Source organism: Melozone crissalis, unplaced genomic scaffold (assembly GCF_028551555.1).
Source record: "Melozone crissalis strain CALT ecotype California unplaced genomic scaffold, PUWL_Pcris_2 ptg000041l_1, whole genome shotgun sequence".
Taxonomy (NCBI): Eukaryota; Metazoa; Chordata; class Aves; order Passeriformes; family Passerellidae; genus Melozone; species Melozone crissalis.
The window spans coordinates 6,157,246-6,179,625 of NW_026535819.1; the positions used below are offsets into that span (position 1 = coordinate 6,157,246).

General features: G+C 46.0%; 1 protein-coding gene across 2 annotated transcripts in view; it reads right to left on the bottom strand.

Annotated features, from left to right (window-relative positions):
* Positions 1-2,466: 2,466 nt before the first annotated feature.
* Positions 2,467-22,380, bottom strand: part of LOC128941990 (collagen alpha-1(XXVII) chain-like) — a 145,257-nt gene continuing 125,343 nt past the window's right edge. Inside the window, exons 42-62 of one of the 2 annotated variants that reach the window (XM_054284130.1) lie at positions 19,970-20,026; positions 19,783-19,836; positions 18,864-18,917; positions 17,475-17,528; positions 15,512-15,565; positions 15,329-15,436; positions 14,900-15,007; positions 13,106-13,213; positions 10,827-10,880; positions 10,189-10,251; positions 9,754-9,807; positions 9,035-9,070; positions 8,303-8,320; positions 7,892-7,927; positions 7,555-7,581; positions 7,296-7,361; positions 6,761-6,929; positions 6,489-6,598; positions 5,540-5,758; positions 2,791-2,913; positions 2,467-2,685 (exon numbers count right to left, since the gene is read on the bottom strand). In XM_054284130.1, the coding sequence (XP_054140105.1) occupies positions 2,548-2,685; positions 2,791-2,913; positions 5,540-5,758; positions 6,489-6,598; positions 6,761-6,929; positions 7,296-7,361; positions 7,555-7,581; positions 7,892-7,927; positions 8,303-8,320; positions 9,035-9,070; positions 9,754-9,807; positions 10,189-10,251; positions 10,827-10,880; positions 13,106-13,213; positions 14,900-15,007; positions 15,329-15,436; positions 15,512-15,565; positions 17,475-17,528; positions 18,864-18,917; positions 19,783-19,836; positions 19,970-20,026 (1,710 nt within the window). In that variant the 3' untranslated portion in view covers positions 2,467-2,547. Of the gene's footprint in view, positions 2,914-5,539; positions 5,759-6,488; positions 6,599-6,760; positions 6,930-7,295; positions 7,362-7,554; positions 7,582-7,891; positions 7,928-8,302; positions 8,321-9,034; positions 9,071-9,753; positions 9,808-10,188; positions 10,252-10,826; positions 10,881-13,105; positions 13,214-14,899; positions 15,008-15,328; positions 15,437-15,511; positions 15,566-17,474; positions 17,529-18,863; positions 18,918-19,782; positions 19,837-19,969; positions 20,027-22,380 lie in introns of both variants that reach the window. The other variant, XM_054284131.1, reaches the window with a different exon arrangement.

Consider the following 22,380-nt stretch of genomic DNA (forward strand, 5'->3'; position numbering starts at 1 on the left):
ACTATAAATTAGGCTCAGACCTTTACAAAACCATAAATTACCACTTCTTTAAATGCAGCACTTCCCTGTCTAACAGCGCCGTGCAGCTCCCCTAATGTTGGCATCGCAATTAAGCGTGGTGATTAATTAATTAATTAATTAAGCATATTTTCCTTCACGCTGCCCTCAGCAGCTGCTCCATCCCGGTGGCTCGGGGGGCACAATCACCCAGCCGGGTTTCGGTGCAGCCCCAGCCCGGCCGAGCCGGGAAGGGCCGAGCGGGGCTGGGCAGAGGCGGCTCTGCCCCTTCCCGGTGCCGCTGTCGCAATCTGCCCCGGCCAAGGCAGCTCCGCCGCTTTTTGTCCCCAAAAACCAGGATTTTTTTCATTTTGCTTCCTTCTTTCCATTTGCTGCCCGCTTTTTTTGCCCCCTCCCCCTGCTGTTGCCCTCGTCTTTCCCCTTTTCTCTCCCGTAGTTTTCCCCCTCCTGCTTTACACCCCAGCCCAACTTTTTCCTTCCCCCCCCTTTTCCCCCCCGCCCTTTTTTCCTCCTCTTTTTTCCTCCTGTTTTTTCCCCCCTTTTTTTCTCCTCTTTTTCCCTCCCATTTACCCCCCCCTTCCCCCCCCCCCCTTTTTTTCCCCCCCCTTTTCCCTTCCCTTTTCTTCTTTCCCCTCCATCTCTTGCTCCCCATCACCGTGGCAGGATGGGGACAGGGATGTGTCACAGCAGTTGGGAGCCCAGGGGATCCCAATTTTGTGCATTTGGCATCACAGGAAGGTTTGGGGTGTGGGTTTGTCTCCTCAGATCATTTAGGGGAGCCCCTGGGATATTGGGTGTTTCTGCACCTCTTGCCCACCTAGTTTCTTATGAAGAAAACAAAAAACCAAACCAAACCAGTCCTGTTCCGTTGCCTCAGTTTTAAATATTTATTTAAAGTTAAAAAAAAAAAAAGGAAAAAGAAAAGGAGAGAAAAAAAAAAAGCTTTAAGGAGAACAAATGATAACTGCAGCCTTGAGAAAACACAAAACCAATGGCATGGGATGAGAAATGGAGGGATCTGGGGGGTTGCAGGGGGCAGTGAGTGATGGGTGGTGGTGATTCTGGCCTGGGGATGAGGTATTTCTGGCAGGGGCTGCGTGGAGGGCGAGGTATTAGGGACAGATCCTGTTAACCTGTTCTGATGGTGATTGGGAACCAACCAGCAGGCAGTAGTGACAAAAAAACCCAACAAAAAAAATACACAAAGAGAGACTCACAGATAATTTTTTTTCCCCTCAAAAAAATAAAATCCATAGTCCATATGAGACATGAAAACTCCAAACAGGCACTGAAAAGTTTCTGATACAGTACAGCTCTGATTACATCAATATTATTCCTTATATAGAATTAAAGATTACCATAATTATCCTCTTTAAAAAACAAAATCCTCCAAATTTACATATAGAGACTAAATTTCTACAAAACTTAACAAAACCCTGGCAAGCTTGGCTGGGTTCTGAAACAAGGTACCATCATGTCAGTCTTGACAGAGGGGCCGAGGGAAGAGTTGCAGAGCTGGGGTTGAACGTGAGCTTAGTCCAGGGAGTCTTGTGGGCAACTCAGGGCAGCCCAACCCAACCAACCCCAAAGGAGCTCTCTGAGGCTCAACACTTCCAGATGAGCTGTGGCCCACACTCCCCTCCCAAAGCAGTGAAGTGCTGATGAACAAAAAACCAAATTATCCCGTAAGTGATGCTGGCTGTGGTGTGAGTTGTGTTATTGACACCCATGGCCACTGAAGGATCCCTTTTAAGGTAAGGTGGCTGTTTCTCTGATTTAGCTGTAGAACATAATCTCCTCTCTTCCCAGAGAGATGATTCTATGGGGCTGGTGTTTTTTTGGGTCTGTGGCAAGACATTGTAGCACCTTCACAACCTTAAATAAAGTCATATATATAAAATAACACACTTTTTTAAGAGCACCAGAGATTTCACAGTGAGAGGTAGAAACAAATCAGATGAGCCCATTCCCTCTCTCTATTTTAGCACCAATCTCTTCCCCTCTCCTCTTTCCATTCCCCCTTCCTTGCTTCCTGACTCTCCCCTACTCCAACACCTCACCTTGGGAGGGAGTCTTGATTAAACTCATGGAAGGAGGAACTTGGCTTTTTTTTTCTTTTTTTTTTTTTTTCCTTTTTCTTTTTGCTTTAAATAATATAATATATATATTTTGTTTCTTCTAATATTGCACATCAAAATGCTTCCTGTACACAGAGCAGCCAGATTCAACTTGCAGCTCCGCCTGGGAGACCTGATGCAGCACATGGCTGTCCAGAAGGCAACAAGCTCTGAGAGGGAAGCTCTATTTTTTTTTTAAATCTTTTTTTTTTTTTTCCAATGGAAAGAACATTTGGTAACTCAGGAACCAGACAAAAATGGGTGGGTGGGTGGATGGGGGTGGGGGGAAAGAACAAAAAAACCCACGCGCTGCAAGACACTTGAGGGTTTCTCTCAATGTTTTCTTTGGTCATGGAAAAAGCTTTGTGTGTGTGGAACCACAACACCCAGCCCCCTGATCCCTTTGCACTGCTCACTCCTGACTGATGCCTGCTTCCCCCACGTCCTTGTTCCTCCTCCTTTTCCAACAACTGGCTGAGTTCAGCAGATCGCGGGCTCTCGGAGAGCTGGAGCAGGAGTTGGCCCAAAAGGCACAGCCCAGCTGTCCCTGCTGCAGAGAGGGGCAGAGAGAGCCCCTGTGAGCACAGGCCAGGCTGGGGATGGAGCTCAGAGCCTGGTGCCACAGCTGGGTTCAGAGGAAGCAGACAGGGCCAACCTCGAGGTGATACTGCTGTCCTGGCTGCGAGGGGGGCAGATTCTGGATGCTGACAATTGGCAGCTGCTGAGGGTCCTGGGTCCGGAAGGAAAAGAGGGTCCTGTGCCAGCGTCCGTCCTTGATCTGTGTGGGGAGGGGTGAGACAGTAACTGAAAGCTCAGCTCCTCTAAAATTTCTAAATTCCTTAATGTTTCAGATAAGCTTTACTGGAGTTAAACGAAATCCTCTAAAATCTCTAAATTCCTTAAAGTTCGAGACAAGCTTTATCAGAGTTAATTAAAATAAATGGGTAGCCCTTGTAGAGTTAGTAAGAGTTAGTAGTTAACTAATAATTGATTGCTTGTCAGCACCATGTTTGGTTAGCTGGGTTTATAATGAAGAATATAGAAACTGATAAATAGCTTTTAGGAACATAAGACAATTGTAGGTGTCCTCTGTTCTGAAACCAATTGAGGACAGGGAATGGGAGTTCTACCAAGGGTTCATTTGTCATATTTGCAAAAGGTAGAAAGGTCAGAATGAGGAAAACTTCATTTACTTCTTCATTGTGGGACCCCTCCCCATGGAAGGAACCACCAACCCATTTCAAGGAACAAGCTACACATCTTTAACAGCATAGGAACTAATCACCATGCTTAATAGCTTTTGAACTAATTACCATATGGGGTGGGGAATGGGATGTACCAAAGTTATGAATATGTATTTGTATTTTGGGTATTCAATACTTGTATAGATAAAAGGACTCTGTAAATCACTTGTAAATTGTGGTGTGTATTTGGGACCTATCCCACAATAAACATTCACTTTATAACTCTAAACTGTTAGAGTTTTTGTCCATCACAGTTGGATATTGGTACCAGATCAATATCCATAATGGGAATGAGATGTACCAAAGTTATGAATATGTATTTGTATTTTGGGTATTCAATACCAGTATAGATAAAAGGACTCTGTAATCACTTGTAAATCTTGAAATCCCTCTGTGAGGCACAGGACTGTCCCTTGGGCTGAGCAGGGCTGGGGTGGGTTTAAAGAGCATTTTGGGGAACCCTTTACCAGGCTGGTGAAAACTGAGCTTGGGTGGTACCACCAAGACAAACTCCTAATGCTGTGAGCCTGAATGCAGCTCTGCATCTCCTGACTCTGTGTGGCAGCAGACAAGAGCCAGGGTCACCATCCACGGGGAGCCATTCTCCCTTCTGCCATTAACTGCTGCTATCCATGACAAAGAACTTCAAAAATTCATCTTTTGCTTTCTATTTGAAGGCTGTCTGCTTCACAGGAGCTGTATAGCATCCTGAACTGGAAAATTAGTGATAAACCTGACCCTTCTCCCTTGTAGGATGAGCGGCAGAGATGTTACTGGAGCCCCAGAGTGGGCTCTTGTGGTATTTTCAGGGGTCCCCAGGACGAGGTGTTCTTAGAAGGCTAATTTATTATTCTATTCTATTCTATTCTATTCTATTTTCTCCATGTTCTTAGAAAGCCAATTTATTATTCTATTCTATTCTATTCTATTCTATTCTATTCTATTCTATTCTATTCTATTCTATTCTATTTCTCTCAATATTTTTAGAAGGCTCATTTATTATTCTATTCTATTCTATTCTATTCTATTCTATTCTATTTATCTCCATATTTTTAGAAGGCTCGTTTATTATTCTATTCTATTCTATTCTATTCTATTCTATTCTCTCCACGATTTTAGAAGGTTCATTTATTATTCTATTCTATTCTATTCTATTCTATTCTATTCTATTCTATTCTATTTCTCTCAATGTTCTTAGAAGGCCAAATTATTATTCTATTCTATTCTATTCTATTCTATTCTATTCTATTCTCTCAATGTTTTTAGAAGGCTCAGTTATTATTCTATTCTATTCTATTCTATTCTATTCTATTCTATTCTCTCAATGTTTTTAGAAGGCTCAGTTATTATTCTATTCTATTCTATTCTATTCTATTCTATTCTATTCTATTCTATTCTATTCTATTCTATTCTATTCTCTCCACGATTTTTAGAAGGTTCATTTATTATTCTATTCTATTCTATTCTATTCTATTCCATTCTATTCTATTCTATTCTATTTCTCTCAATGTTCTTAGAAGGCCAAATTATTATTCTATTCTATTCTATTCTATTCTATTCTATTCTATTCTATTCTCTCAATGTTTTTAGAAGGCTCAGTTATTATTCTATTCTATTCTATTCTATTCTATTCTATTCTATTCTATTCTATTCTATTCTATTCTATTCTATTCTCTCCACGATTTTTAGAAGGTTCATTTATTATTCTATTCTATTCTATTCTATTCTATTCTATTCTATTCTATTCTATTCTCTCCATGATTTTTAGAAGGTTCATTTATTATTCTATTCTATTCTATTCTATTCTATTCTATTCTATTCTATTCTATTCTATTCTATTCTAGCTATACTAAAACTGTACTACTGAATAAAGGATACAGACAAAAGGCTTAACAAGAATGATAATGAAAAACTTGTGACTGACTCCTCAAAGTCCAACACAGCTGATGGTGATTGGTCATTAAGTAAAAACAATGTCCAGACCACACTCCAAAGCAGCAAAACAGGGAGAAGCAAATGAGATAATATTGTTTTATTCTCTGAGGTTTCTCATCTTCCCAGGAGAAGAAACCCTAGTGAAGGGATTTTTCAGAAAATATGACAGTGGCAGGCTCTGGCATTTCTCTCCATTTATTTTTTCCCTCCTTCACAGCAACATACCTTGCAATCATCAGCTGCCACCTCTGGCCTGAGCTGCCCCGTGGCCTGGAAGACCTGCCCGTTCCAGGCCCTGAAGCGCAGGGCGCGCTCCGAGGGGCTCTCGGAGGAGCCCTCCCTCCACACGGAGGTGTTCAGGCAGTGGATGGTGATGTGCTGCACCACCTCCGAGCTCAGCAGCCTCAGGAAGTTCATCTGCACTCTCCCGATGTCGAAATCCAGCTGCAAGGTGACAGAGAGGTCATGGGGACACCCTGCACAGGGGCTGAGGGTGGGGAGCAAAGGGGGTCCCTGTCCTCTGCTTCATTCTGCACCCCTGCCCAGAGCTGGAGCTGATGTCAGTATGGGCATAAGGACCAGATGCCAACTCATTTTGGAAAGTTTTTGTGACACAAAACTTTCTAGTTTGTTCTGCAAAGCAGATCTTTTGCTTTGCAGAACAAACTCGAAGGCCCTTAAGCAGGAGGAAAAGAAATGTAAACTTCAAACTCAATACACTTGCAAAGCAGGTTCCAGTTCATCTGCAAATGAGCCCAGATATTGCTATTTGTATTTTTAGTACAGGTACTTCCTCAACAAAAATCCCACAGCAATAACTTCACTGGAAAGTTGTGTATTTAGGCTGACCTCACTTCTCCAGGTGGCAGAGAACAAACTGCAAGAGTGACCCAAACATAAGTCAAAAGTCAATAAAGGATTTGGGAGCAGCATGTTTGTGAAATTACTGGTCACATTAAGGTTATGGGTTCATTAAACACCACAGGAACACAGAGCTTTGTCTTGAGCCTTGGGTGTATTTTTAAACTCCTGAGAGCAGTTCTGAGTGTCACCCCAATGCTCCCCCAGCCTGTGAGCTGTGTCCTTGTGGTCACTGTCCAGTGTCCTGGGACAGCACAGGCTGTGTCAATATTTGTCAGTGGGCAATGCTGCTCTGGGGCTGGGCTGTGCCTACCTTGGAGACAGTGACAGGGCTGAGACACGTCTGGCCACCATTGGTGAAGTTACAGATGACCTGGATGGTGTCTGAGGAGCAGCCAAGGTTTGGGTCAATCCAGTAGGTACCTGAGGAAATGCAGGATTTGGGATTAACAAGGACACCTCACCTTTGTTGAGAATGACAAAAGGACAGTTTTGGTTTCTTGGTGACTGGTCCCAGGGAAGGAGAGTGTGTGAAACAGCCCCTGTGGAGGGGGATGCAGCCTTTGCACATCTGGGGCCTCCTACCATCAGTCATCTTCTGTTCACAGTTCATGAGGTCCCGGCAGATGCGTGCAGGGTTCTCCTTGGTTCCCAGGGGTCTTTTGATGCTCTGAATGAGGTTGCTGAGGTAGTGTAGAGTCTTAAAGATCTCCCCTCCATGGTCCAGCATGAGAAGGTCTGGATGTTGGTAACCCTGGAGGGAAAAATGGCAGGTCAGGGGTGCCCTGGGGGCACCAAGGGCTGTAATCATAAGGATTTCTATAATTTTGAGAAAAATCAGTGGTTAAAGACAGGCTGTGGTGGCTTGGGGCCAGTGAGCCACAGGCCTTGTGCTGTCCCAAACAGGACATTGCTGGCAAAGTCACAATGGCAAAGTCAGGAGGTCTGCAGCTTCACAAATCAGTGACACAACAGAGCGGGACCTTTGCCTGCATAAATTCCAGATATTCCACTAGAACAGTGACAAATCAGGGCTCTGTATAAACCTTCTGCACATAGAAAGCATTGATGGGACCATTCCCAGTCTCCAACCCAAGTAAAGACAAAAATGCCCTCGTACCTCTCTCTTGAGCGCAGTGTTGGAGTCCATCAGGGTCTGGAAAGCTGCCCCAAAGCCATCCTGCTGCTGGTGGGTGTGAAAAAGATGGAAACTGAGACTGTTAGAAGCTGAGCATGCCCTGATGCAAGAAAACACTTCTCAGTCTAAGGCTGCAGCTCAAGCACTGCTCTGCGTGTGTCTGCAGGGTCCCAGCAGCACCTCAGCTCTGCAGGACTTGTGATCATCATTGCAAACAAACATACAGAGAATGGCAACTTACAAACAAGGCTGGAACTCCTGGTGGTCCCTGGAAATCAGAGGAGAAAAGGGGAATCAGGCAGGAGGCTGCTCAGTCACTGCTGCACAGATTTCAGCCATGGCCTCTGAAATCCCCCTCAGTGCACAGAAGTGAGAGAGGCAGCAATGCTGTCTCTATAGAACTCTTGGGGATGGTTTGGAGCAAAGCACAAGAAACACTGGTGCATTCACACACGTGGTTTTGCATGTGAGGGATGGGGCTAAGCCATGATTTCCAGGGAGGGAGCAGTCCCTCTGGAGAGTGTCATGGCAATAATTTCAGCTTGGTTCAATAATGAACTCTTCCCTCAGATACCTACCGGAGGGCCGGGGTGTCCTCGTGGGCCTGGAGGACCCTAAAGACAGAGAGGCATCAGTTAGTGAAACATCTCCAGTTTTTATTTCCATTTCTCATGGTTTTTACCAGCAGGAATCTGTTCCCAGCTGGAATTTTCTCACCTCACAGCAGCCTCTCCCTCAGAACCTTCAAAGAGAGGGGGTGGCCCCATTTTGTCCCCGCTCTGGGTACATCTGTCTATACCTGGTTTATTCCTGCTGCATCCCCTGTTCCCAGCCCTTTCAGCTCCTCAGTTGTCACCAATGCCACATCCCCAGGCTCTCATCCCATTCCAGGTGTGCAATTACCCACCCTGCAGCTTTACACTTGCTAAAAGCAGCTGTTTCATTGAAATACAAGACATCAGTCAGAAAAAGGGATGTCAAATACTTACCCTTGGACCTTGAAGACCCTGCAGGGGAAAAAAAAAAGTGCGGAAACTGTCAGAAAATGCTCATTACTGCCCAAAATCTCCCTGTACACCCATGTGCTGCTCCCAAGGAGTGACGGTGTTCACAGGGGTCTTAGGATGAGGGAAGAGATGAGGATCTGACTCCATGTTTCAGAAGGCTTGAATTATTATTTTATATTATTTATTTTATATTATTTAATTATGATATATATTACATTAAAACTACACTCAAAGAATAGAAGAAAAGGTTTCATCAGAAGGCTAGCTAAGAATAGAATGAAAAAGAATGATAACAAAGGTTTGTGGCTCAGTCTCTCTGTCCGAGCCAGCTGGGCTGTGATTGGCCATTAATTACAAACATCCAACATGGGCCAATCACAGATGCACCTGTTGCATCCCACAGCAGCAGATAATCAATGTTTACATTTTGTTCCCGAGGCCTCCCAGCTTCTCAGGAGGAAAAATCCCAAAGAAAGGATTTTCCTGAAAAGATGTCTGCGACACCAAGGCAAGGGCAGGAGATAGCACAGCTGTGGACTGCATGGTGAAGTGTTGTTGGTTTAAGGAAATGAAAATGTTACCAGCAGAGGGGTGTGGATGTGTGTACACATCTGTAAGCAGTGTCCTGCCCTCGTGGGAGTCACAGCAGAGCCCAGAGTGACCCTGGGCTGTTCAGAGCCACTCTGAGGGCACTGGGGTGGGAGCAGCACTTACCATGTCCCCACGGCTGCCTTTGTCTCCCTTGGGGCCCTGCAAACACAGGAGGTGCTGTCACTGACCAGGCACAGGCTGCCCTGCTGCCCCAGCAGCTCCTGGCAAGGGCTCACCTCTAACTCACCAGCTCAGGTTGTCATATTGGCCTCCCCATCCCCATTACTGGCTGTTTTGGCAATGTCTGAGCTCACCTGGCTGGTTTTTATCTCTGCACCAAGCTCTGAGTGGTGCCATATTTGTGTTTTCACAAAGCACTGATCTGATCTTCCATCTGTGTTCAGATGGCATTTTTGGCAGGCAGGGATTTTCAACACTCCCCAAAATCGTTCGCGGCTTAATATATATTTTAAAAAAAGTTTTTTTGGTTTTTTTTTTTTTTGTTTGTTTGTTTTTTTTTTTGTGTTTCCCCCCACCCCAGGCCAGGTTCTTTGGAAAATCTGGATTTCAAAAATCTGCAATAACATTCTTCCAGTCTATTGAAAACCCTGCACTTCTGCATTGCTGCTCCTCACTTCTCAGAGCTAATAATCTCCCAGAAATTGTCTATGCAGACAGAGACTAAGCCTGCACTTTTCTGAAGCTGCTGATCTTAAAACCCATTTTATATTCCTGGTTACAGCAGGATTTGGGGGTTACTTGTGCTGGCCTCAAACATCTTGGATCTCATGCATTTAAACCCTTCTAAAAAATACAGGCAGGAAAGAAGCGTGGATACTTACAGGGCTTCCTGTGGGACCCTGAATGCCCAGAGGACCAATAATTCCTTCTTTTCCCTAGGAAAGAAAACACTTGTGAGCCACCAGGTGGGACCTGACATTCATTTTCACTCAGTGAAGACTCTGAATCTTCACTGCTTTACTGCTTTTGGTGGTAATTGCTGTATCTGGAATAAAAAACCATTTCCAAAGAGACAAGTCCTCGCAGTGTGGTTGCCATGAGCCTTGTTAAACCTCAGAAATTGCACAAATAAAGGATTTCAGTGTGGCTGGAGTGCTCTGTGCAGCGTGGCTGTCCCCAAGCCCTGTGCAGGTGTGGGGCTCAGAGGTGCTGCCATGGCCTGGAGCACTGGGCTCCTCACAGCCCCTGGAGCCTCACAGAGATGGGGGTGAAGGGAGAAAAATCCTCCCAAAGTCCCAAACTGGAGAAACACTCACCATGAGACCTGGTGGCCCACGTGGTCCCTGAATGCCTTTGAACCCAAGGTCTCCTGGGGGGCCCTGTTTGCAAAAAAATGAGATGTGAGGTAAATGCTACTAAATATTGCCACTAATTAACCAAACCCTGAGTTTGTGTCCTTGCTTACAGCTCTGCTCTAATAACAGGGCTGCTGCCTCTTGTCTGTGGGACAGGGAAGACCCAATTTGTTCCAAATTCTTTCCCCACTCCTGTTTTGCAAGGCTTTTACTTTTAAAAAAAACAATCAATTTCCTCTTCACCAGGGAAATTATATGGTGATAAAATGAGTCTGAATTTCAAGGTAAGGCTCTCAGAGTTAGGGATGCACATTGGTGTCTCAGGTGCAGGCTGATGGTTGATGCTGGAAATACAAATGTCAGAAAGGGGGAAAACAGCCACAGAATCTCTAGGACTGCCCTTTTCCTCCAACAAACATGGGGAAGCACACACTCACTTAACAAATGAAGAGTCATAAACTAAAGAAAGTTGGGATCAAAATTAAATTTCCACAGGAATTGAATTGCTAGCAGGGCTGCTAGCAATGCAACAAGTGTGGCATGACCTGTCCCCAGTAAAGTGAGAGCAGAAAAGCAGCTGGTCCCCAGCAGCCTCTTACCTTTGGCCCAAAGAGTCCTGCAATCCCTGGGAATCCTGCCTCACCAAAGTCTCCCTGTACAGCCAAGACAAACACAAGAACAAAGCACAGCAGTGAATTCTCACTGGTGGCTGCAGATCTCACTCAGAGATGCACCCAGAGTTCAGCAGCTCCAGAGACAGAGAAATCTGTGAGCATCCCTCAGTCTAAGCAGCCCTGATGAGAAAGAATGAAAAACACCTGGAGGAGGAGCTGCACAAACATCAGGCTAGAAGCAACTCACCTGATCCCTTAGAGCTCACCAAGGCCACCTTTCTGCCCCCAAAATGGGAGGCAAACCTACACTATTCCCATTATTCCTGGCAGGTGCTTCTCTGGCTTGGCCCAGCAGAAGCAGGATGCAGAGCAGCTACTCTGAGAATTTCATGCCTCAAAATTCTTTAAAACAAGCTCCTCTTTTATTTCTAATACAAACTGGACTGACCTTCTAATTCAAACTGTGATTTTAAACTGTGCTCATTCAAGCTGTTAAAAAAGTGCATGTTCCTACAACACAACCTCCCACTCAAGCCCAGGACAACCATGCATATCCCTAATTCTTTTCCTACTCAACTCTGCAGGGATTTTCCCTCAATTTTGTAAGAAAAATAATAATAAAATAGTTGAAAGACCATCAAGCTTGAATCAGCACATAGCATGTGCTCTGAGAATAAAAAACCCACCCTGGGCAGCATGTCCTTATGTAAACATCCTCCTTTCACCATGCTGGAGATGATCATCCTTTAATACTTTTGGGCTTCTCAGATGTCAAAATTCAAGATGATTCAACGTTTAAAAAAAAGAAAGGGGTCAGAAACCTTCACCAGATGATTCTTGTCCAGTGTGAGGAACATCAGAGACAGATAAGGCTTGTGGCAGGACTGTCTCACCCATCCTGACTGTGCTTTTTGGGGTTTGTGAATGACCCAAGGGAAGGGGCTTCCACCCCCTTTGTTGCACAGCTGTTCCAGCATCAGCCCAGAAACCTCATCCTTAGGAAGTTTTCCTTTGAAAAAGGCCATGAAAGTGAGAAACTGCTTGGCAAAAAAGGGCTTGGTTGGACTTGGTGGAGTGCAAGAAACTTTCCAAGGATGCAAATTGATTTAACTGCCCATTTCTGGGTTCTGGAAAGGAAAATTGCTACTAACAGGGGACTGGGGTCTTTCCTGCATGAGGGGAATCAACCAAGGCTTCTCTCTAGAGGAATTTCAGGCAAAAGCACATGGAAAATCAGAAGGGTTTAAATGTCATGGAGTCATCTCAGCCAAAGGGACACAAGGTCACTGGTCCTGCAGCAAATCAGGCAGTGACAAAATGGGGCAAAGGAATGTGTCACTTGTGTCACAGAGACAAAATAATCTGTGAGATTGATCTATGGCAAATTAAAAAATGATATACGGTGGTGTTGGTCACTGCCTTTCAGCCTGAAAACTGTTAACACCAGCTTTTATATAAAACAGCCAAACAAGTGCATTTGATTGAGGTAGTTCGGGTTCATTCTGTGCCTTGTTTCATATTGAGAGGAATAGTGGATTTGTCTTTACAAACAAGCTGTGGGTCTGCTGGCAGATAAAACCAGCACTGGGAAATAAAAGGAGCAATGGGAAGGATTCCACTGATTGATGAATGGAAAAAGATATTTGCTTTTACAAATAAACTTTAGGTGTGCTGATAAATGAAATTAGACATTGAAAGATGAAAGAAACAACGGAGAAGAAAAACCCATAAATTCCATAAGAATTAAAAAATAAAAGCGAGGGTAGTACATTAGAGGGGATTCTTTGGTATCAGGTGTTTTGGGAAGTCTGAACCTCTCAAGTACCTCAGCCAATGGGGAAAACCCCCTAAATTCCATAAGAATTAAAAATGAAAAGGGAGGGTTGTACCTTAGAGGGAAATCTTTGATATCAGGTGTTTTGGGAAGTCTGTACATCTCAAGTCCCTTAGCCAATGGGGAAAGAGAGAAGGGAAATGTGTTTGGGAAATTGGGATAAAAAGGAGGCTGCGTCCTCCAAAAATGTGAGAGATCCCAGGGGAATGCCCCATGGCCTCTCCCTTTATTGGAATAAAGTAAAAGGACTCCTCTGTCTCCTTTTTGGACATAAACCTCTGGTGTTTGTGGATTAATTTTCCTGACAGTATCAGTCCTAATCCCTCTCCTGGAGTCATGCTCCAGCTGGATCTGCACCCTCTCCTGAGGGCTCAGCTCTGCTCAGCCCCACCACACCAACCTGCTGTCCTTTGGCTCCAGCACCACTGACCTGCTGTCCTTTGGCTCCTGGGTCTCCAGGGCTCCCTGGAGGGCCCGTTCCTCCCGGGGATCCTCGCTTCCCTGCTTGGCCACTCTGTCCAGGCAATCCTCTTTCACCCTGAAAAGAACAGAATTCAAGTAATTCCAAAGGAGAGGAGCTGAATATAACAGCACTCTGCTGAGAAAGCCATAGATGGAAGGCTGGCAGAGATGGGATGAGGAATGTGGCTCCATCAGGGGATGCCCCAGGTCTGCTGGGGCAGGATGCTCAGGGTGAGACCAAGGTGGGCATGGCTCTGTTCCCTCCTGGGCTCAGCAGAGCTGTCCCACCTGCATGGGGACAGAAAGGGCAGCAAATGCTTTCTCTTTGCACTTCCTACGTTCTCTGTCTGCCCTGCAGTTTCCCATAATCTCTTCTTTCCCCGGCAGGCTGGCAATTGATGATTAATTCATGGAAAATGCTGATGGCATGCCAAGAGCAGGACTTCAATCCAGAGGCTGCAAAGCCAACATTTTCCCCTGTGTTAACCCTACAGCTTCAATCCAGAGAGGCCTTCTGCCAGCCAGCACCACACTTTGCTCCCCTTGCCAAATTCCAGGAGCAGCACAAGCTCCAGCTGCTCAATCTGGGAGAGAGGAGCAAAGGCAGGGAGAGCCCAGGATGGTGGAACAGCCAGAAAAGGGGCGACAAATTCCCCTGGGGGCAGGGAGTGAGTGTGTGACAAGGACACGGAGTCTCAGTCACCTCCTGTTGTACTGCCCAAGGCAGCTGGAGGGCAGCAAGTGACAGATGAAGGGCTATGGAGCCCTAATTTAAATCAGATCCCAGAGCCTCTCCAAACCCAGCTGGAGTCTTCCTATTTACAGAATCTCCCTATTTACAGAGTTTTCCTATTTACAGAGCCTTTCTACAAACGACTGAATTGCTGTGGGTCCAGTTTAGATCCTGTGGTGAGCCTGGATCAGGGCAAGGATCAGGAAGAAACCCCAAGGTCACAAAGGCAGCTTGTCCCTGCTTCTACCCAGAGTGATGTCCAAGCCCATACTGGCTCCAGTTGTTCTAACCAGTAAATATGCTAAAAACCAAGCAGCACAAATTTCCCTCCAGCAGTTCAGGTCTTGCAGAGCAGTAGAACACCTGAATCTCCCATGGAATTGTTCATTCTGGATATCCTACAGCTGGCTGTAGTTCGTCTGCAACTTCTCCATGTTTTTTCTAGCCAGGTTTCTCATGATGAAACACTCAAGTGTTTGTAGTGTGTCTGCAGGCTCCTGATCTCCTTTGGTAAGGGAGGAAAGGTCTCTGGGACATTCAGCTGCTGTGTACATCAAGAAAATGAATGGATGGATGGATGGATGGATGGATGGATGGATGGATGGATGGATGGAGGGATGGATGGAGGGATGGATGGAGGGATGGATGGAGGGATGGATGGATGGAGGGATGGATGATGGATGGATGGATGGATGGAGGGACGGATGGATGATGGATGGGTGGATGGATGGAGGGATGGATGATGGATGGATGGATGGATGGATGGATGGAGGGATGGATGGATGGATGGATGGATGATGGATGGATGATGGATGGGTGGATGGATGGAGGGATGGATGATGGATGGAGGGATGGATGGAAGGATGGATGGATGGATGGATGAGAAGAAAGATCTACAAAGCCTCTGGCTAAGTGAGAGATGGCAGCAGGAGCTGAGATTATATTAGACCTTGGAGAGCTCAAGTTCAGAGGCATCAGGCTCACAGACTGGATCCCTCACAGCAGCATCTGAGGCAGTCAGAAGCTCACCTTGAATCCTGGTGGTCCCTGGGCCCCTGGCAGTCCTGGCACGCCAGGGTTCCCTCTCTTGCCTGGCATCCCGGTCACGCCTTCCTCCCCATCATCTCCCTGCTCTCCCTAGGAAAGAAACACACAAGAGGTCAGAAACAAAACCCTTTCCCCTTCTTGGGGGCCAGGGGAGTGGTGGGATTCTGCCCTCAGCAAGAAGGGACAGGCTTGCAGGGATGGACAGAGTTGTGTGCACGTGTGTGTCTGCCAGGCTACAAACCCCCCCTTTATTCACAGATCTGCAAAGGCAGCTCTGTGTGCAAGTGACATGTGAAGATATGCTCTGGGTGCATGCAAACTGGAATATCCATAGCTGGATCACATTATTTGTCCTGTGCTGCCTTGCAGTTGTGCAGCTCCAGGGCTGTGTTTGCTGCAGTTGAAGCTTACCAGCATTCCAGGCACGCCGTCCTTCCCAGGCACTCCATCCACTCCAGGGGCACCCTCTTGTCCTTGCCTTCCCACCACTCCTCGAGGGCCTGGCAGCCCAAGGATGCCCTAAAATCACAAAGGTGTTAAAGGAGGAGCTCCCAGACAGCATTTCCTGGGGCAGAAAACTGAATTTTCACCTACCGGTGAGCCCCGGCTCCCTGCACTGCCCTGTGCTCCTTGCTTTCCTTTTTGACCCTGCAAGGCAAAAAAAGAGAGACATCTAAAATTGCAGCAGTTCTAGCACAGCTCCACCTGGGACTGTGACTTCAGGGTGTGCTTTTGGGTAATGATTGGAAAGAGTTTTATAAAAGGGACATTTATAAAGTCAGTTGCTCCAGTGCTGGGGAATGAACTGCTATTTGGTTTTATTACAAGTGATTCTTCGTATGTCTTGAGAGTTCTAGGGCAGGAATGAATAGCTAGAAGGCAAGGACCTGCATTTTTCCTAATACAGAGCAGATGAGGACAAAAAAAAGGCAGGATGAACTCGAGGGAGGATTTGGTACACTGGCAAACATTAGAACAAGATGCTAAAAACCTGAGTCCCCCTTCAGTTCATTGACAGCAAACCCAGGACCCAGAGAGTCCTCTGAGGGGTTCAGGGGGAGCTTCTCTCTGAGAAATAACTCTGTTTTGGAGAGCTAATGGAAATTAAAAAGGTGTCTTCTCTCTGAAATTTGCAATGCTGCTTTGTGAATAAAGGCAGAAAATAAATACTCCTGAGGTTTATTAGCTGTAAAAAGGATTAATTTGTGCAGAAAGAATGGAAAACTCAGCCTCATCACCTTCACCAGGGCTCTCTTAGTGAGGTCATGTACTAAAGCACTTTTAAATTGAAGAACTCATTTTCTGTGCATTGTTTCTCCATCTGCAGAGGACCAGGCTGGCCAGCTACATAAAATAAATATTCCTGGGGGTGCTTCCCCTGCTATTCATTAGACCCAAAGACAGTTCCAGATTGTCCATCAATGGGCAGGGTTTATTTCTCTTATCACCTGGTACACCTCTTGCCAAGAAGACCTCAAACTATCTTCTGGCATTACCCCCAGCAAGGTCAGATAAAAAACCCTGACATCTGCCAAGAGAGAGCAGGAATTTGCTGAGTATTGAGGTCACATACTTCTGTTTTAGCAAATAAAGCCCCTGGTCTGTGAGAATAATTAGCAAGCTGCCATAACAGGCAGATGTGGAGGTAGGAGTAGGTGTGGAGTGCCCCAGTGAACCCTCAAGAACCCACGTGCCCTGGGTGTTCTTGCTCAATAAGGACAAAAAGTTAGAGGGATTGTTCCAAGAAACATCTCCATGGATAAATGGGCTCCAAACCCAGAAGGTTCCAAGCCAGAAAAGTTTATGGTTCAAGTGGAAGGGACAGACTCTTGCCTGGCTCAGCCCTCCTTGGGGATGGAGGAGCCAGCTGTGGCTGGAGACAGCACTGTCACAGACATCTTTTTTTATGGAAAATCCTTTCCTTGGGATTTTTCCTCCTGAGATGCCTCAGGAACAAAATGTAAACAATGATTATCTGCTGCTGTGGAATGCAACATGTGGATCTGTGATTGGCCCATGTTGGATGTTTGTAATTAATGGCCAATCACAGTCAGCTGGCTCGGACAGAGCGCCGAGCCACAAGCCTTTGTTATAATTTTTTGCTATTCTATTCTTATAATTAAATCCTTTCTTCTATTCTTTTAGTAAAGTTTTAATATAATATATATAATAAAATAATAAATCAAGCCTTCTGAAACACGGAGTCAGATCCTCATCTCCTCCCTCAGATCCCTGTGGACACGGTCACACAGCACAAACAGGGCACAGGAAAGAGACACAGCCATGGCAGGGACCAAAGATCTGCCCAAGAGTCACCATCATGCTGGAGGTGCAACTGATCTGATCTTCTCCAGCCCCACAAAGCCAACAAACCTCTGGGCGTGGACACCCAAATGTTCACAGCCCTCCCACAAGGATCCCCACAGCCTTTCCAGGCATAGAGCATAGGCTGAAAAAAATTCCCCATGCTGGGCAAAACCATGAGAGTCCTCTTAATTAGAGATTTTCTTTAAATCTTTAAACTGGGACACTGCAAATCCACCCTGCTGAAACCTACCACATCACCTTTGGATCCCTTTGCTCCTGGCTTGCCTGGTGATCCAGGATCTCCCTACAAAACAGAAACAAGAAAAATCTGCTTAAAATTCTCTTCTGGCAGCATCTTGCACAAAGTACAAAGAACAGCATTTTTTGTGCCCTAATAACACTGACTGTATGGAACCAATTCAGGGAAACTGCCTGTACTCAGACAGGCCCCAGGGGAAAAAGGAGCAGGGAGCTGTCTCCAGAGAGCATTAACAGGGTGTCAACTGCAGAAGGAACAACTCTGCCCCTCGCTTGGGTGGTGCCTGAATTTGTGGAAATCATTCACCACATTCCAGATGGTGCCTGGAGAGCTGGGAGGTGGGCAGGAAGGAGCCTGTGTGCAGAAATTGTGTGCACAATGAGGAATTTACACAGTGACTGCGGGTGCCTCCTCCCTCCTGAGCACTGCAGCCCTTGCCTTGGCTTCACCTGGGGATCAGGTGTTAGAAAACTGCCTATGGGGTAAAGCAGAGAGGGTGTTTCACTGCTCTCTTCCCCATCACACCCATCTCAGTCTTTTCTCCTGGCCAGCCAGGTTGGGTTTTTGGTATTTGTGTCAGTGGCAATTTCTGGACTAACATCAAATAAATGGTAAAAGGAAGGTCTCCCTGCAGAGCTCTCCCTTTTCAGCCTGTTTTTGAGCCACGTTTCTAATGGATCTCTACTAAAGACAATCCATCTGAATCATCTGAGGGGTTACCAACCCCCAAATAAACTGCATCCACTGGGGAATGCAGCAGCTCTACTCATTTCTGGGCCATATAACAGAGCACTACCCTTTTAAACCCAAAATAGAATCTGTTGTTCTTCCCAACATACTTACAAAGAGTGGGAATTGATTCAACTTTATTTCCCAATACAAACTACATTTAATGTGCTGCTGCACTCACAGTTGCAATAGTCACATATAAAGATTAAATGCTACTGTATGTAACAAGGGAATAAAAAGTCCTTCCCTGGAGTTTGGATTTAATTTAGCCTTTCACAAAGTCCTTCAGTAGTTTGAGAGGAAACATCTTGCAAGTGGAATAATATGGTTTCACCTCACCAGCAGCACATCAAATGGATAATTTCCAAGCAGACACTTCCACTGTCATCCCATCACCCATCTCCAAGATTTCTATTCCCTCAGGGACCATTCAGGAAGGATGGTTTTGGAAACAGGCACTGGGAGTGCTCCCTGTTTGGTCACCCATTTATTTGTCTCAAACATGGCTCAAAATGCCCATGCCATAGGCCTGGCTGATGGAAATGTCACATTTCACAGCTCCCCACACACTCCCACTGCAGCCCTTCCCACCTCCCTGCTTCTCCTGTGCCTGGGGCATTGGGTACCTCACAATAAAGCAGCATCTCTTACCGGTGAGCCTTGCTGCCCAGGTTTTCCTCTTTCTCCATCAAGCCCTTCCTGACCCTTAAATAAAAAACAGAGAGGGAACATGCCTTTGTTCTTTTGTGGCAATGAGAAAGAAAAATGAATGTAAAGTGATTTAAGGGGCAGAAGAAGACACATGTCTGCATTCTGCTGATACAGAAATGGGCAAGTTGTGGGGAGTGCCCAAATCCTGTGGATGTGCTTTGGAAAGAGGAACTGCTCAGCACCAGCTAAGCAGCACAGAAGGTGTTCTAATGCATCCCAAAATACACACAGCTCTAATGGAAGGGAACAGTTGGAGACAGCTGTCCTAGAAAATAAAGCAGCAGCACTGCTACCCTGATGAATTAAAAATCTTCTAATTACTATAATGAGTCACTCTGACCAGGTGCTTTTGAATGGAGGTAACCCTTAATTCATGGAGCCTGCAAAGGGGGAATAAGGAGCACAGCAGGACATTTCACAGCCCTAGTTTTGCTTTTGAGGGAAATCTTGCAAAGATTTTGGAAGCTTCCAAACCTTAAAGTTCACAGATCTTCCCATGGAAGGATCTACAGCCATGGGCACATCAGTCTTGAAATTTGTCCATCATGCACACATCTTGTCTAGGATGTCTGCTTGACAATCACAGAGAACTGTGCCCAAATGGTCCTGCTCATTCTTTTAGCCTCACTCAGCAGGTGCAGGCAGGCTGAGGTGCTGACTTTCTTGCCTTCAGCACTGTTTTTATGCTTTAGGTAAAGATAACTGAATTGTTCCTTATCTGAATCACAGCTGTGTGCAGCAGCTGGCCAGGGACAGCAGCAGGTTATGAACTGGGACTGCAGTTCTGGAGGCTGATGTGGACTGGGAGCACTTCTCCAAGGCAAACATTTTTCAATCATGCATTTGGATTAAGACTCACAGGATAACCAGGGTCTCCAGGCTCCCCTCGGTCCCCTCTGTCACCAACAGGGCCCTAGAAGAGCACAACAAAGACTTGAGGTGTCATCTGCAATATCTCAGTGGCTTGTGCATAAGGCAGCAACCCAGCTAATCCACCACCCAAAAATCACTCCAGGATTGATTAGAGAAGGGATTTAACATCTTACTCTGTCTCCAGGTGGTCCCTGAGGGCCTTCCATCTTCCCGTCATCACCTTGTTGTCCCTGTGAGGAAAATGTTAGTATGAATATAAACAGCAGATTTTGGAGCAGATGTGTCTCTACAGACCCAATCCATATCATGGGAAGTCAAAGCCTCTGTTGAATTTACTCCCTTTTCATCCAAAGAAAGACTAAACAAATTTTTGTGTTGTTTGTTTCACTGACTCTCCACATTGCTTTCCTCATTTCTGGTGGTTGTTTTTCCCTGCTCTAACTCTCCTCCTTAAGTAACCAGGTGCAAAGGGTTATTTTCAACAACTCCTAATTCTCAGCAAGCAGGATGTAATTACAACAACATGGGAAATAGCTCTGTGCCTCTGAGTTTTATTGCTGACAGTTCAACCAAACTCTTTAATCAAACATTTCCCCACCTTCACTGAGGGCTGCCTGGGCTGTCCTGGGAGCAGGGGTGGTCTGGATGGGCTCCTGGGTTGTGTGCCACCATTGTGGGCTTGTTTTACCATCAGCCAGGCGAGACAGCCTCTAACACACCCCTGTCCTTGCTGGGATGCTCTCAAACACTCCTCTCCATGCTGGGATGCTCTCACACTCCTGTCCTTGATGGGATGCTCTCACACACCCCTGTTCTTGCTGGGATGCTCTCACATAGCCCTGTCCTTGCTGGGATGCTCCACAGCATGAGCTCAGAGCTCATGGTTTGGCTGGCAGATAACATCACTCAGCTTATTTATGACTGAGGTCTCTCCAAAACATGCACAGAGAGATCCCTTAAGACTTAACAGAGACACTATCCTTTTAAATTCTGTTGTGAAAGTCACTCAGGGTCATGGTGTCCTGTTTTCTCTGGAGCCCAGCTCAGAGATGGCTGTTTCTCAGCTCCCCATGGAAGAATGCAACATTCCAGCTCCTCCAGATTTTCACTACTCCGCAGCAGTCTCTGGCACTTTGGCTCCTTAGGATGAACACATCTCAGAGCTCCTTTGGTGCATCTGGGGGGTTCTGGCACAGTGGAGGTGCTTGGGTGCTCCAAGAAGCCTTGAACATCCAATCTTCACAGATTGCAAATTTTTCACAGACTTGTGCAGTTCTCAGTGGTTGCACCAGCCCTTTCTGGTGTATTTACAGCTCTCTTTGACCTTCTCTCTGGGCTGCTCTCCTGTTGGAGCTGCAGCTGCTGATAGTAAGGAAATTTCTTGGTGAGCCTGCCTGCCTCTGAGAGAAACTTGGGTGGCAGAGAGGAGAGGAGAGGAGGGGAAGCAAACCCTCACAGGCTCTGCCAACATTTCCAGTGCTACTGAACTTGCTGCTGGAAGCCAGCAGCAAAATACCTGGCAACTGGTTTGCCTTCCAGCCACTATCTAAGGAATGTTGCCTAGAAGGGAAACAAAGCCACCCTTTCTCATCTCTCAGGGAAAAAATAAATCATCCCAGTGTGTCTGTTGCTATGCAAAAGTCTTGGCACTGATTACTTCTTCCCAAGCAGGATGTGCACACCTTTGCCATTTGGGACCTGAGATGAGTGTGAGGAACTCAGAGAAAGCTCCTAACTCTGGAGACCCTTGAAGAGCATCAAGACTCACAGATTTTCTCCATTGTGGCTTTGTTTCCCCTTGAGGCTGATGCCCACCTTGTTCTCTGTCTCCTGCCTGAGAAAATCCTGCAGCCTGGTCAGCTCTAGGCCTGTGAATCCGAGCTCCTCCAGAGCTTCCTGGTGCCTCAGCTGCTTGAGAGGGAGATGAAAGCTCTGTGCTCATTCTTCAGAAAGTTGCAGTGAAAAAAAGTTAGAGTAAAGGGCAGCAAAGTAAACATGTTAGGATACAAATGGAAAATGCATGGAGAAGAAGGGAAGGCTTGTTGTTGTTGGCTGCTGTCCCAAAGTGAGATACACCAGTTTGTAATTTTTAAAAGGATCCCATCTGGACTGCTTTAAGCAGCTGCCAAGAGCAGGCGTCTGCTCTGAGCAAGGCCTCTTTGAGGAGCTGCAAATGTAGGAAATGTGGTGGAGTGGCTGGCTGGGATGGCACAAGGGAGCAGGATTCCACAGCAGAGCCTCTCTCCAAACCTTGCTCTCTGAAAAAGGGAAGGAAGACCTTCCCCATCATTGCATCCTCCTTCTTCAGCACGGCTCCATCCACCATGTCACTTACAGCTCACACAGTGCTCACATTCCTATTTCCATTTTCTCTTTATTTCTCACTGTCAGGCTTCCACTTTTGTGTTCACACTCTTGTGAGAGGTTCCAGATGTCTGGAGAGAAGGAATCTGTCTGTCTTTAGGCTGGGATCCAGGCAACTCTCGGGAGATGAGGGAGGGTGGATAGGAAAACTTAGATGCAAGATTTTGTGGAGCACCTGGATGCTGCAAGAAGGGGTGCTGGAGGCTCAGTACATGATTTT